General features: G+C 57.5%; 1 protein-coding gene across 1 annotated transcript; it reads left to right on the forward strand.

The window, feature by feature from the left end:
- The first annotated feature begins 2,838 nt into the window (after positions 1-2,838).
- Positions 2,839-7,895, forward strand: CHPF (chondroitin polymerizing factor). The gene is made up of 4 exons (XM_059475880.1): positions 2,839-3,143; positions 4,318-4,882; positions 5,068-5,250; positions 5,662-7,895. Exons 1-4 carry the CDS (start codon positions 2,839-2,841, stop codon positions 6,922-6,924), a joined length of 2,316 nt encoding a protein of 771 aa, XP_059331863.1. The 3' UTR covers positions 6,925-7,895.
- The last annotated feature ends 5,440 nt before the right edge of the window (positions 7,896-13,335 follow it).

Here is a 13,335-nt window from a genome sequence, read left to right on the forward strand (position 1 = left end):
GCATGGTGGCGGCGCGGCCGCCGCGCGGTGCTGAGCGGACAGCTCCGCTGACGTCACCGCGCCGTCACCGCGCGCCGGCGGCGGGGCCTCGGTGGCCGGGGCGGGGCCTCTGCAGGGGGCGGGGCTGAGGTGGGGTAAATTGGGGGTGCACTGGGGTGCCCATTGGGGGTATATAGGAGTGCGCATTGGGGGTACACCGGGGTGCCCATTGGGGGTACACTGGGGTGCCATGGCCTGTGCCGGGGCCGCAGCCCAAGGCTGTGTGTGCAGTGTGGCACAGCACACCCTGCGCTGGGCCATGTGTGCCGTGCAGCTGCTGCGAGAGCTGCAAGCTCCTCGGCACAGTGTGCGGGGACAGAGCAGTACACGGTGCCGGGGTGTGGATGTGAGAGCTGCAGGATAATCTTGTGTCAGGTGGGACCTGATGGTGCACTGTGCCAGGGCCATGGGGACTGGAGTGCCTGCGTTCAAGAGGGCCAAACACACATGTCAGGAGCATCTAGAGCAGCTGCCCACCTGTCCCCCATGAGAGGATGGGAGATACGGCCATGGCAAGCAGGTGGGGGGACATGGTGCTCTGCAGAGGCAGAGCTCTCTGGAGCTGGCACCTCCTGGCTGTAGCGCCTAGGGACCCCCAGGAAATCCTGGCACACAGAAGACTGTTGGCAGCAGCTGCCGTTCCCTCTGGCAACCCCTTCTTAGCCCCTGCCAGCACTGGGGAGACAAAGGCGGGAGCTGCAGCTGGCAGGGGGCTGAGAAGGGGCTGCTGGAGGAACGGCACTGCTGCCTTCCCGCTGCTTCCCTACAGAATCTTCCAAGGCTGCTAGGCATGGGGGCCCTGGGCTCAGCCACTGCCAGGCAAGCCATGGGGAGGTGTGTGCTCTGCTCTCAGCTTCCCATGCATGTTTCCTGAGCTCAGACTCTGGAAACTTCTTTACTTTCTCTGATCAACACCTCTGTCTGAATATAAGTTTAGATCAACAGGGTCATTTCAGAATGAAACATCTCATCCCTCACATGAAATGATCTGGGTTTGTGTAAGGTGGCTAAAGTTAAATATTCCAACCCATAAAGGAAATCAAATACATCTATTTCTAATGCATTTTGCTATGTACAGAAAACAGGATACTTTGGGGTTTTTTTTATCATCACGGCTGTTTTTTGACCTCTGTGCATGGAAGATCTCTGTTCCTTTCTTAGCTCTGCATCTTTTTTTCCTTGTGGTATCTCCTCATCCCTTCGCATTCTCTCTGATTCTACTTTTTATATGTTCTTCATTAAACTGCCATCCACGTGACTGCTTTTGCCTATTGCTTGTCTTGGTCTATTCAAGAGTAAAAAGGCCTATGAAAAGCAGCCAGGCTTGGATGATGGTCTAGTATCTCAGGGGGGTAGGATGCTGCCAACTGCTTTCCGATGAAAACAGGCTGCTTTGTTTTAGAAAATGAAAGAGATCCTGGAGCTGAGTAGGCCCCCACATGCCCTCAGTGCCCTGCAGTGCTCCGTGGCTGCTGGTGCTCCCCGGGGCAAGTGGGCTGTGTTTCATGGGGAGAGTGGAATGGTCTGCCCGCCTAAAGTAAATCCAGAGGCACTTGAGAGTCCCAACAGCTGCAAGGCTGTGGAAGTGAAGCCATGGGCTGGGAATGGGCAGAAAGGCCAGGTCCTCCTTCTTGCCCTTATTCAGCAATGCCTGGCACCGAGCAGCCATGTAGGGCTGCTTGCCTTGCAGCTTCTGGGTTGGATCATTCCTGTGCTGGAAGCTCCATTTGTGCAGCAAACTCTGCCCTGATACGGTTCTTTCAGCTCTGTCTGCCCCAGGGGCTCTTTCTGGCGGCCGGTGCGATGGTGCATGTATGCTGCAAGACAGCTCACACTGGGATGGTGACCCGACCCCAGCTGGAGGAGCTCCTTTCGCTCCCGTTTGAAACACATGATAAAGGCCCCTGCTGCTGGGATCTCCTGGTGTCTGCCTGCCCTCCGACTGCCCAGGATGGTTTGCTTCTGTGCATCCAAAGGACTTCTAGCCGCCGTTCCTTTGCTGCTATGCCTGCTCCACAGGCACCCGGCGTGCCCAGCTGCCTCCTGCAGCCCGCACTATGCTGCTCTGACCTCAAACACTCAGCCCCCGCTAGTCCCCCCGACGACTCAGCCACCAGCCACACCGAGGGGACGACCCTCGAGCAGCGGTCTGGGGAACCGAGCGCCGTGGCTTGGGCTGTCCCGGGGAGGGGACACACGGCCCTGCGGAGGCTCTCGTGTTCCAGGCACTAAAGGCCGGGGAAATGCTCCCTGAAGCCCTCTCAGGTGCCGGTTCCCGGCGGATGCGCTTTCCGCTCTGTGAGCCGGCAGCCGGGGCCTGAGGCTCTGCCCTGCTGGCCCGCAGCACCGGGGGCGCTCCCGGCGGCCCAGCCGGCGGGGCGCGGGGTACGGGGTGCGGGGCGCGGGATGCGGGGCACGGAGTGCAGGGCACGGAGCAGTCCCGCGGCTTGCGGGGCGCGGGATGCGGGGCACGGAGTGCAGGGCACGGAGTGCAGGGCACGGAGCAGTCCCGCGGGTTGCGGGGTGCGGGGTGCGGAGTGCGGGATGCGGGGCACGGAGCAGCCCCGCGCGCCGTCCCCGGCCCGGCCGCTGCCCCGCGGTCTCCCGGCAACCTGACCCGGCCCCCACGCTTGCCCCCTCCCCCGATTGGCCGCCCCGCCCCGTGACACGTCGGTCGCAGCGCGGGCCATTGGTCGGGGCGGGTGACGCGCGGCAGGGCGGGGCCCGCGGGTGACACGTCGGACGGCGGCGCCGCCAGCGGCAGCGGCAGCCGGCCCCGGTCGCGGTCCCTTCCCGGCCATGCGGCTGTCGCTGGTGTTGTCGGTGCTGCGGCCCGCCGGGCCCGTCGCCATCGGCGTCTCGCTGGGCTTCACCCTCAGCCTGCTCAGCGTCACTTGGGTGGAGGAGCCCTGCGGGCCGCCGCCGCGCCCCGCCACCCGCCCGCACCCCGACGGCGGCCCCGCGCCGCCCCCCGGCCCCGCCAACGGCAACGCGGCGCGCAGGCCCAACGCCGTGCCCGCCGCGCTGGGCGCTGACAGCTGGGAGCCCCGCGTCGTGCCCTACCGACCGCCCAGCCCCGGCAGGGCCGCCAAGAAGGCCGTCAGGTGCGGGGGGCCGGGCCGGGCCGGGCTGGGGACTTGGGCCGCCGCTCACCGGGGTTTATCTGGGGGTAGCTGCCGGCGAGCTTCCGGTCCCTGCCTTGGCGGGGCTGGGAGGCTTCAAAGGGGGCTTTACAGAAGGCTTAGCGTTAGGCTGTGCCCTCCTTTCAGCCACCGAGACGGGTTTTTCTCACTGAGAGTGCCTTTCCCAGCTGCTTCCTTTCCTCCTCTGTGCCCGACTTCACGTTGATCCCAGCCCGCAGCGAAGAGCCTCCCGCCCATGCTGGTGCCCGCTGTGCGAAGGTTGCCTGCTGCAGCACGTGCTGCCGGGCACCCTGCGACGGTCCCCTCCTGTCTGAGCAGGGACCCCTGCCGTGGTGGCACGTCCCCAGCCAGTGCTGCAAACGCCAGCCGCTCCGGAGTCGGCTGCAGCCCCATCCCAGCGTCCCCTGGATGACAGGGAGCAGGCAGTGAAAGGGCCTCCTTGTCCTGGCGAGGTGGTGGGCGGATGAAGGGGGCTGAATGGGGCCACTGTGTACCAGGCGGCGGTGGGGGGACGTGCTGGGGGGGGTCGCTTCCTGCTACTGCGCCAGACTGTGAGAATTAAACCTGAAAGTCATTGTGAGTGCGACGGCTGGGGGCCGTGCTGGGGAGGGGGACACAACCGGCCCCCTTGCTGGCTTCAGCAACCTGTGTGGGGCCTGGCTTTCCCCGGGAGGGCAGTACAGGCTCTCCTGCCTGCCTGCTTTAGAGTAGTATGACTGGCATGGATGGCAGGAAGGTGCTTCCCAGTTCAGACCTTTCTGGGGCTAGCTTCATGGTTGGGGTGTCTGGTGGGTCATGTCCCTGCTACAGCTGGGTTGTGCAGCCCTGTTTCCTGCTTTGAGCTGTGATCAGCCTTTTGAGAGCATCTGTTTTGAGCTGCACTGGCCAACTTGTGTGAAAGTAGGGTCCCCTTTGATGTCATGTTGACAGGGGACCTCATCAAAGTGCTCTGCAGTGCCTCTGAGGCAGGTTTAGTGGCAGCTGGTGACACTGGGTGATGTCTTATGTGCGTGGCTGAAGCCTGGGAACAGTTCCTGTAGAGGAACCGAGGTCAATGCCATTAGTTACAGCAGGGAGGTGCAGGCTGGGGTGGGTTGTAGTGCCCTAGGGGCCATACATTGTCTTCTTCTTGCAGGACCCGGTACATTAGCACCGAGCTGGGGATGCGGCAGCGGCTCTTGGTGGGCGTGCTGACCTCCAAGAGCACACTGAACACGCTGGGGGTGGCTGTCAACCGCACGCTGGCCCACCGCCTGGAGCGCCTGGTGTACTTCACTGGCACGCGGGGCCGCAAGGTGCCCCATGGCATGACGGTGGTGACACACAGCGACGAGCGGCCCATCTGGAACATGTACCAGACCGTCAGGTACCTTCTGGACCACTACGTGAACGATTTCGACTGGTTCTTCCTGGTGCAGGACGATACCTACACGGAGGCGCACCGCATCAGCCGCCTGGTTGCCCACCTCAGCATTGACACCCACCTCTACCTGGGCCGTCCTGAGGAGTTCATTGGTGGGGACACTGAGGGACGTTATTGCTATGGAGGGTTTGGCTACTTGCTGTCCCGCAGCCTCCTCCTGCTCCTGCAGCAACACCTGGAGAGCTGCCGCAATGACATCCTCAGTGCCCGGCCTGATGAGTGGCTGGGCCGCTGCATCATTGATTACACAGATGTCAACTGTGTTGAGGAACATGAGGTAGGTCCTGAAGCAGAGGTGTCTGGATCCATTCCCAGTGTTCTCCCTGCTCCCTGTGGGCTCTCTCAACCCTGGGAGGACTAGCTGTTGCACCCTGACATCCTTTGAGCTTGCTGTGCTGGCATCTGGTGGTGTGGGAGTACAGGTTGGGGCTGGCTGTGACCTATCTTTCCTGGCTGGCACAGGGTCTGCATTACCACTATTTTGAGCTGGGGAAGAACGCAGACCCCGAACGGGAGACCGACCTCCGCTTCCAGAGCGCCTTCACTGTCCACCCTGTGCTGGATCCCCTCCAGATGTACCGGCTGCACAAGTACTTTGCACAGGTGGAGCTCGAGAGAACCTACCAGGAGATCCAGCAGCTCCAGGTGAGACCTGGCTTGGCTGGGAGGGTCTTGGTTCTGTTTGTCATCCCTGTGGGCTTTCTGGTTTCTCTGATCCTGCTGTTGGACAGGATCAGCCGAGCTCATGTGGCTACAGAGGCAGTGGTGCTGTCTGGAAAGCAGCTTTGGACCTAGATGGGTCCTGGAGATGCAGTGGTGGTTCAGGGTGATGAGGACAGAAGGCTGCAGAGGTCTGTCACAAAGGCTGGGTAGGGTGGGGGAGAAAATCTGAGGTGCTGGACAGGAGTCTGGTTGACAGCAGAGTTGTTCTGGCACTGCTTTTTGAGCCAGCTCTGGGTAATCTCTGTGTATCAGAAATCAGTTTGAGTGCTGCCAGAGCTGGAAGACCTGCTTGTGCCTGCCTTGGCTCTCACTCATCCATCTCTTGTCTTGCAGATGGAGATCCAGAACGCCAGCAGCCTGTCTGCGGATGGGGACCACATCGCCACATGGCCCATTGGCATCCCACCCCCATTCCAGCCCAAAACTCGCTTTGAGGTGCTGCGCTGGGACTACTTCACAGAGGAGCAGGTCTATGCCTGTGTGGATGGCTCCCCCAAGTGTGAGCTGCATGGTGCGGATCTGGCGGACGTGGCCGACGTGGTGGCCACGGCCATGGAGGAGCTGAACCGCAAGTACCAGCCGGTGCTCCACGTCCGCAAGCAGCAGCTGGTGAACGGCTACCGGCGCTTCGACCCCACACGTGGCATGGAGTACACGCTGGACCTTCAGGTGGAGGTGGTCACCCAGAAGGGACACAGCCGCTCCGTCACTAAGCGAGTGCACCTGGTGCGGCCCCTCAGCGAGGTGGAGATCATCCCCATGCCCTATGTGACAGAGGCCAGTCGCATCAATGTCATCCTGCCGCTGACAGCCCACGACCGGGACTACGCCGCCCGCTTTCTGGAGGCTTATGCGGCAGCTGCTTTTGAGAGCAGTGAGAACGCAGTGCTCACCTTCCTCTTCATCTATGACCCCTTTGAGGCCCAGCAGGTCACCCAGAATGACATCTTTGCCTCTGTGAAGTCCCAGATCACCGAGTATGAGCGCAAGTATGCAGAGGTAAAGATCCCCTGGATCAGTGTTAAGACAGACGCACCCTCCCAAATCAAGGTCATGGACATTATCTCCAAGAAGCATCCTGTGGACACACTTTTCTTTGTGGCTGGCGTGGGGACAGAGATCACCATCGACTTCCTTAACCGCTGCCGGATGAACACCATTAACAACTGGCAGGTTTTCTTCCCCATCCACTTCCAGGGCTACAACCCAGCCATTGCTTACCACAACCAGGTGCCACCCACCACACTGGACCTGCTGAGGGACATGGGGCGCTTTGACCGTGACGTCTTCCACGAAGCCTGCTTCTACAACGCTGACTACATGGCCGCACGCACTCGCATGGCGGGGGATGTGCAGGAGAATGAGGACATCCTGGAGACCCTGGACATCTATGACATGTTCATCAAATACTCCAACCTCCACGTCTTCCGGGCTGTGGAGCCTGCCCTGCTGCAGCGCTACCGGCACCAGGCCTGCAACCCCCGGCTCAGCGAGGACATCTACCACCGCTGTGTGCAAAGCAGCCTGGAGGGCGTAGGCTCTCGCTCCCAGCTGGCCATGGTCCTTTTTGAGCAGGAGCAGGGGAACAGCACCTGAACCCTGGATGGTGGAGGGGCTGGCCCTACCATGTTATGCCTGCCTGCCCGCTCCACTTCTTCTTCTGCCCTAATCTGTCTTCCTTCTGCAGTGGCTGCAGAGAGTGCTGGTGTCCAAGCTTGTGACCTGCCCCACTGGGGCTCCCCAGGCCGGGGTCTGCCAGCCCAGGGTGCCTGGGTCTTTCTCAAGCAGCCATGGCTGTGCAGACCCCGGGCAAGATGGGGTCAGAGTCACTGAGCTGCAAGCTGGAACACCTGGCTCCTCACTCAGAGCTGGTGGCTGCTGGCCCCATCTGTCTGTCCTGGCCCTGCTGCTGAGCACTGGGGAGATGGGCTACTGTGTCTCTTGTTGTCCCCCCTTAACTGGGGGAATGTAGAGCCCAAAGTCCCCCTTCTGCAGGGCTGTGACTGCCACAGGGCCTGGAGTGATCCCTCGTAGTTCTCCCAGTGTCCTAGGACGGGAATGTGCTCCTTGCTCCTTTGGAGCATTGGCCTGGTTGTACAGGGAGGATGATGTCCCTGTGCCCGCCACAAGCTTGGACAGTGGAATGGGGCACATCCCATCCCAAAAGAGCAATAAGGATGTTGGTTTTGGGGTTTTGCCACTTGGCAATGAGCTGGAGTGCTCCTGGCCAGTTAGGGTGTGAGGAACTTGGGCCCCTGAGGCTGGTGGGTGTAGGGGGTGCTGGAGGGGATCCTGCTGATTTCATGTACCGTGAGCTGCTCCCCATGGGAACCATGACCCAGGCCGCTTCGGCCTTCGCAGTATTGATAGGACGTCGGAGGTCACAGCCCTCAGACGAGAGCCTCCTGACAGAGGTGGGATCCCTCCCTGCTGTGGGGCTGCCCTCAGGGTCGAGGGACATTGTGCCTGACACTGATGGGCATGGCAGAGGGTTTGGCTGTGCATCTCCTAAGGAGAAAGCGACTGAGGAGCTGCTCACTGCTCCTGGTTTGTATTTAATAGGGGGGAGAGGAGGGGGGATGGGGTGCATTTACACTAATAAAATGGAGAGATGTACTTGTGGGTCTGGCTGATTCTCTCATGAGGCAACTGTGGGTGTTGTGCTGTGGGTCTTTGTGGTGGTAGGTGCTGGCTGCTTGTATAAGTTCTGTCTGCAGCTGGCTGGACAGATTCCTTACAGAGATGCCTCTTTCCCTGAATACCTGCAACATCCTTTACCTGAGCAGGGAGATGCCTGCTTCTTAAGGAGGCTGTGGGAGCCCATTGCCTTATGGACAGGCTGGCAGATGTGCCAAGCAGACACTTGGAAATACCTGCTTGAACCCCTGCAGCTTGCAGTAAGAGTCCTGTGCTTCCTCTGATGCTCACAGTCTCTGGGGCTGTCCTGCTGGAGCTGCCTGTTGCCATCACTAGTGGTGTGGCAGGATGCTGAGCTCCTTGATGTGGGAAGTCCAGTGCAGTGTCCAGTGCCCTGTCTTTCCTGTTGCTGTAAACTTGTGGTCCCACTGACCAGTTCTCTTCAGCCCTGTCTGTGGGTGGAAAAGCACCAGTAAAGGGCTGGTGGAGCTGTGTGTCCTCCCACATCTGCTATCTCTGTAACAGCCTTCGTGGTCTGTATGTGAGTCATGGGGGACTCCTGGCCCATGTCAGAGCAGACTGAGCTGGCTGTTCAAGTGAGGTGAACTCTGCCCTCCAGGATCTGGGATCAGCTCTCAAGAAAGCTCCCAGGCTAGAAACTTGATCTGAGCACTGTGTTGGATCACTGGTGCTGGATCTGCTCTCTGCATTGTTCTCACTCTTTTTTTAGCTGTTTTACATCTCAGGGCTTCTCAGCACTTGTGTTTTCCAGTTCTTAGTTGGGTAGAGCACTGTGGTACTGTCCTGGACTGTTTCATCACCTAACACTCCTATTTGCATTATGAGGTGTGGGGACTGTGTCCCCTGCCTGTGCTTCCTGCTCCAGGCATGACTTTCATAACTCCATGTGCCCTTCCCACCAGCCCTTTACTCATCATGTTTTACTGCTCCATGAAACACACGTATCAAAGAGACACCCTCAAGAAAATCAACTGAACCTACTCACTATTACTTATCAAAGCTGCTAGTGCTCAGCAAAACTCATGGAGGACCCTGGGCTGTGTGGTATGCCTTTTCCAAGGATACCTCATTCATCTCTTCCTGCTCCAGTCTCTGTATCCATGGTGTAGGAGTGTATATGTTTAAATATAATTTTATTATATTTCAGACAGTAGTTGTTAGCTTGTTCTGAGGATTTCTATTTTTGATCTTCCCTGAGCAGATCCTTAATTCCCTTCAAGTGGAAATCTGGGGCAGAGGGAGTGAGGCAGATGCAGGTGTGTTACAGATAGATTTATCCTTTGAAAAGTGGACCAAGTAGTAAGATGTGATTAGGCATTAGAAGAGTATCCAAATGGTAATAAAGCAGCTTCAAATCAAGTTGGCTGTAAAAAGAAACCCAGAATTGTCATTTAATTATCATGAGACTGTCAAGATAAAGTTGCTGTTGCCTCACTGCTGTTCACCCAGACTGAGTTAGAGGTATTTGCATACTTAATGCTTTGCACTGTCAATACCAGCAGAGGCTCCCTCCTCTGGCATATGTATGAGCAAATGACTGCTTGTGGCACTCCCAGCACAGTTACTTCTCCCTTTCCAAGGGAGCTTGCAAGGTTTGAAGCTGTTTTAGTGTTTGCCAGGCTATCTGCAGCATCATAACATGTTGAAACCCCAAAGAAGGATGTGCAAAACTTTGGGAAGGGGGTTGGTGACGCAGGCAAGGTGAGCGCTGGCTGTGAAGTGAGCGCTGGCTGTGCTCACTGGGACGTGGCAGAGACCTGTGGCAACAGGGGCAAGGGCACAGGTGCACTGCCCCTCTCCTGCCCTCATAGGGCTAGCATGTGCAGGCAGGGTGCCAGATTGGGACAGTGACACCTTTGAAAGGGGCGGAAGGAACAGGTGATGTGGGCAGATGAGAAAACAGAGACATCTGTGATCCCTTTTCAGGCTTGACCTGTGCTTTCATGCAATGTGTGGATTTTTGCACTTATCCAGTTGCAGAGGCAGGGCAGTGAAAGGTCAATTTTACAAATGAGGCAGGAGAAAACTTGTCTCCTGCATTGCAGACTTCTGCTTCCCTTGCGGAAATGTTCTAAGTGTTACTGGCTCACCACAGCAATCAACAGAGACAGAGCAATGTTCCCTTGGGAACTATTTCAGAAGAGAGAGTGAAGAGGTGGTTCAGAGCACTCTGAAGCACAAGGGCATGTCTGAATACACTGGGCCTGGGTGGGCACCTGACTTCCCTCCTGCCTCCTCTCATTTTTGCACTGTGGCAAGGAAAGAGACTCAAACTAGGGAATACCCAAGCTACTGCTATTCTCCCCTCCCCATGGTTTGTTTTCCTGTGTATGCAAACACAACAGTGAGCCTGTGAGCAGGGAAGGCAAAACCTACTTCTCTAGCCTTGCTTGGGTCACTTCAGGCTGTGCTCAACTCTGTGGCAAAGCTACTTCAGGCCCAGCAGTATTAATTGGTTTGATGGCTGACCTTTGGGAGGATATGGGAATTGAGAGGATTGGGAATTGCAGCCGTGCCACGAAAGGGCTGGAGGGCAAGGGGAAATGCAATGCCCTTTCTTCCCTGTGCTTTCTTTGGGAAGGGGCCAGGGGTGCCTGCCATACAGGAGCAGCTCTACCGACCATGGGCCAGGACCCAATTCCAGCAAACATTTCCTCCTCTCTCTAAGTGAAGGCAGAGGAACCTGATCTGCTTGAGGAGGAGCGGACAGGGAGGTACCAAGCTGTGCCTGCATCCAATACCTTGGATGTCCAACCTACTGCTAAGGCCCTCTGAAGGGTGAGAGGGGCTTTGTTTAGGGGGTTTTCTGGCCAAGCTCAGGGAAATCAGAGCATTTCAATGAAGAAAGAATGCTGTAGGTGCAGGCACAGCTGCTGTTGGTGTGTGCCTGCCTGCAGGGGTTTCCTTCCACAGGGTGTTGGCATATCTGGCTATGCCCAGGGATGTCCCTTCTGGGGCCACACCGCCCCAGCATTGGCAGAATGCAAGACCCTGAAGCTCTGGCACTGGGGGAAGAGGCAGGCAGCTTGCTTGGACTTTTTTTTTAAATTGCCTCCTTAGTTTTTCCAGCCTCCTTGCCCACTGTCAGGAGCTGAGTACTGGAAAGTGGATGCTGTGTGTCCCTTACCTGGCCCAACTGATTGGCACCACCAGTCCATTTTTCCAGCAAGGGCGTCATGGGCAAATGATCAAACATCAAAGCAGTGAGCTTTGCACGTCATACAGACATGCTGAGAGTCACTCCTTTCTCCAGGTGCTGCCTGTCACCATCAGCATCTCCATGCTTGGGGAGGAGGTGACAGCAGTGAGGCCACATGTCCCATTGCATTTCAGGGCTTACTTTCAAACCCTCTGCTCCCAAGCTTTTTCTTTCATTGAAATGCAGCTTTTCTATGAGAACAGCTGTAATTACTGTTTGTGGCAGTGGAGGCATGTTGGAAAGTGCCCAGAGGAGATGCCTGCTCCATCCTGGTGCCTACTCCCTGCTGTGTCTTCTGGGGTTGTCACCTCTACGGTGACAGAAGCTGTTGCCAGTACAGCCGGTCCTGCTGTGATCAGGTACTTGGCATTTGTCCAGAGCACTGTGCTCATTAAAATTAAGGGCCTGTTTCACTGTAGTGGATCTCCTTCTAATTATGCCCCAGCTATTTCATGTGGTTCATTACAGGTGTTTCAAGCAGTGCTGTGCTGGGTGAGCCCCAGGTGGCAGCATCTCCATCTCTGGGCAGGACTAAGCCCCTGCTGGCCCTTGAACAGGCACAGCATGGGAGGGGGCACCCAGGAGCCAAAGCATTGGGGTTTGTGGTTGACCCTGGGGTGCTAAACCTGGATTGTCTCACTGGCCCTCCTCAGCCCAGTGCCATCTGTGCTGGGACATGAGGCATATCACAGGCGGGAGGTGGTGCTGGGTTCATGTCATCTGCCTGTCCTATTTGGAGAAGTGGAAGTGACAGGAGCTGTCACTTCCAGATAGCACCTGGAAGTTGTCAAATTAAAGAATAAAGGTGCTGAGAGCAACAGAGAAAAATACCTGTCAAATCTTCGTTAGGTTATCACTACAGGGCTCCTGGGAATGGTCCTGAGGCTGCTTTGTTGGCATAGAAGCCAGGATGGGCCATGCATGAAGCTCAGCCTTTCCTTCTGCCATGCTTCACTCCTGTGCATGGTGCTGGAGGAGCTGGAGGACATCGTGAGGAAGGACCTTGTGGGCCCACCACACAATCCTGCTCTCCTTAGCTCCTGTGACACGTCTTCACTGTAGAGCAGGAAGAACCATGAGGCTCCCAGTTACTGTCTTGGTGCAGGTGAAATGATGGGGCATCGTGGAGGGGCAGATGGGTCAGAATCTGGTGGCAGGGACAGTCTCATCCCAAAGGGATCCAGTCTTCTTACTTGATGATAACAAGATGTGGAACATGTAGCTATTTCCCTGCTTTTCCCTTTAGCACCCAAGCTCAATGCTCTTCTCACAGGGCATGGTGTGATCTGTGGGATGTGGCCCTGTGTCCCAGCTGCACCTAGGTAACTCAGGCTTTTTCAGCCCTCACTGCTTTAGAAGGAAACCTGTGGTGCCTGGTGCTGGCAGCCTTCTCCAAGAGGTCAGCTTCTGTTGAAGCTGGGGCAGATGGATAAATTTTTGGAGAAGGCAGGAACAGGAAGAGCATTTCTGCTGGGGGAACCCTCAGCAGGGCCCCCTTCCCCTCCACCCATCCTCTGTCTCCCCTGTTTCAGTTCCACCCTGCACCCCTCATACATGAGCACAAGGCTGTGAAGTGTTCCCTGGGTCCCACCACCATGTCCTCTAGGGTGGTGTCTCACCCATCTCTCTGCCCCATCAGCCCTCACAGGCATCTCTGGACCTACTTGTGCCTCTTTATTAGGGAGTATTTGTACATTTATAAAACAGTGACGCACATCTCTCACGTTCACCAGCACGAGGGCGGTTTGTGCTGGCCTTCCCACCATGGTGTCCGTGCCCACCCCGCTCAGGGCCTGCTGCTCCCACTGGCAAGAAGGGGACACATCCTGCACCCCCCTTGTCGCAGGAGACCTTGGTGTAAGGCTGGCTGGCATGGCCGTGGCACATTCCTGGGATAACATGTGGCGCCCCTGTGGGAACCCTCCTGCTTGCAGGTTGGCACATGGGAACCCCATGGGGAGCTGGCACAGGGTGCTCTGGAGGGCTCCCTGGGGAGCACCAGTGTGGCTGGCCTGCTGGGAGGCTCGCTGTGTATCCCCCACACAGGGGAACGTGGAACACCACGCAGCTGGGTGCTTGCACCCACGGGAACATGCTTACTGTGGGTGCATACTTCAGGGGAGCTGTTGGACCATGCAGACCCAGAGCCA

This window comes from Ammospiza nelsoni, chromosome 7 (assembly GCF_027579445.1).
Source record: "Ammospiza nelsoni isolate bAmmNel1 chromosome 7, bAmmNel1.pri, whole genome shotgun sequence".
In the NCBI taxonomy this organism is placed as follows: Eukaryota; Metazoa; Chordata; class Aves; order Passeriformes; family Passerellidae; genus Ammospiza; species Ammospiza nelsoni.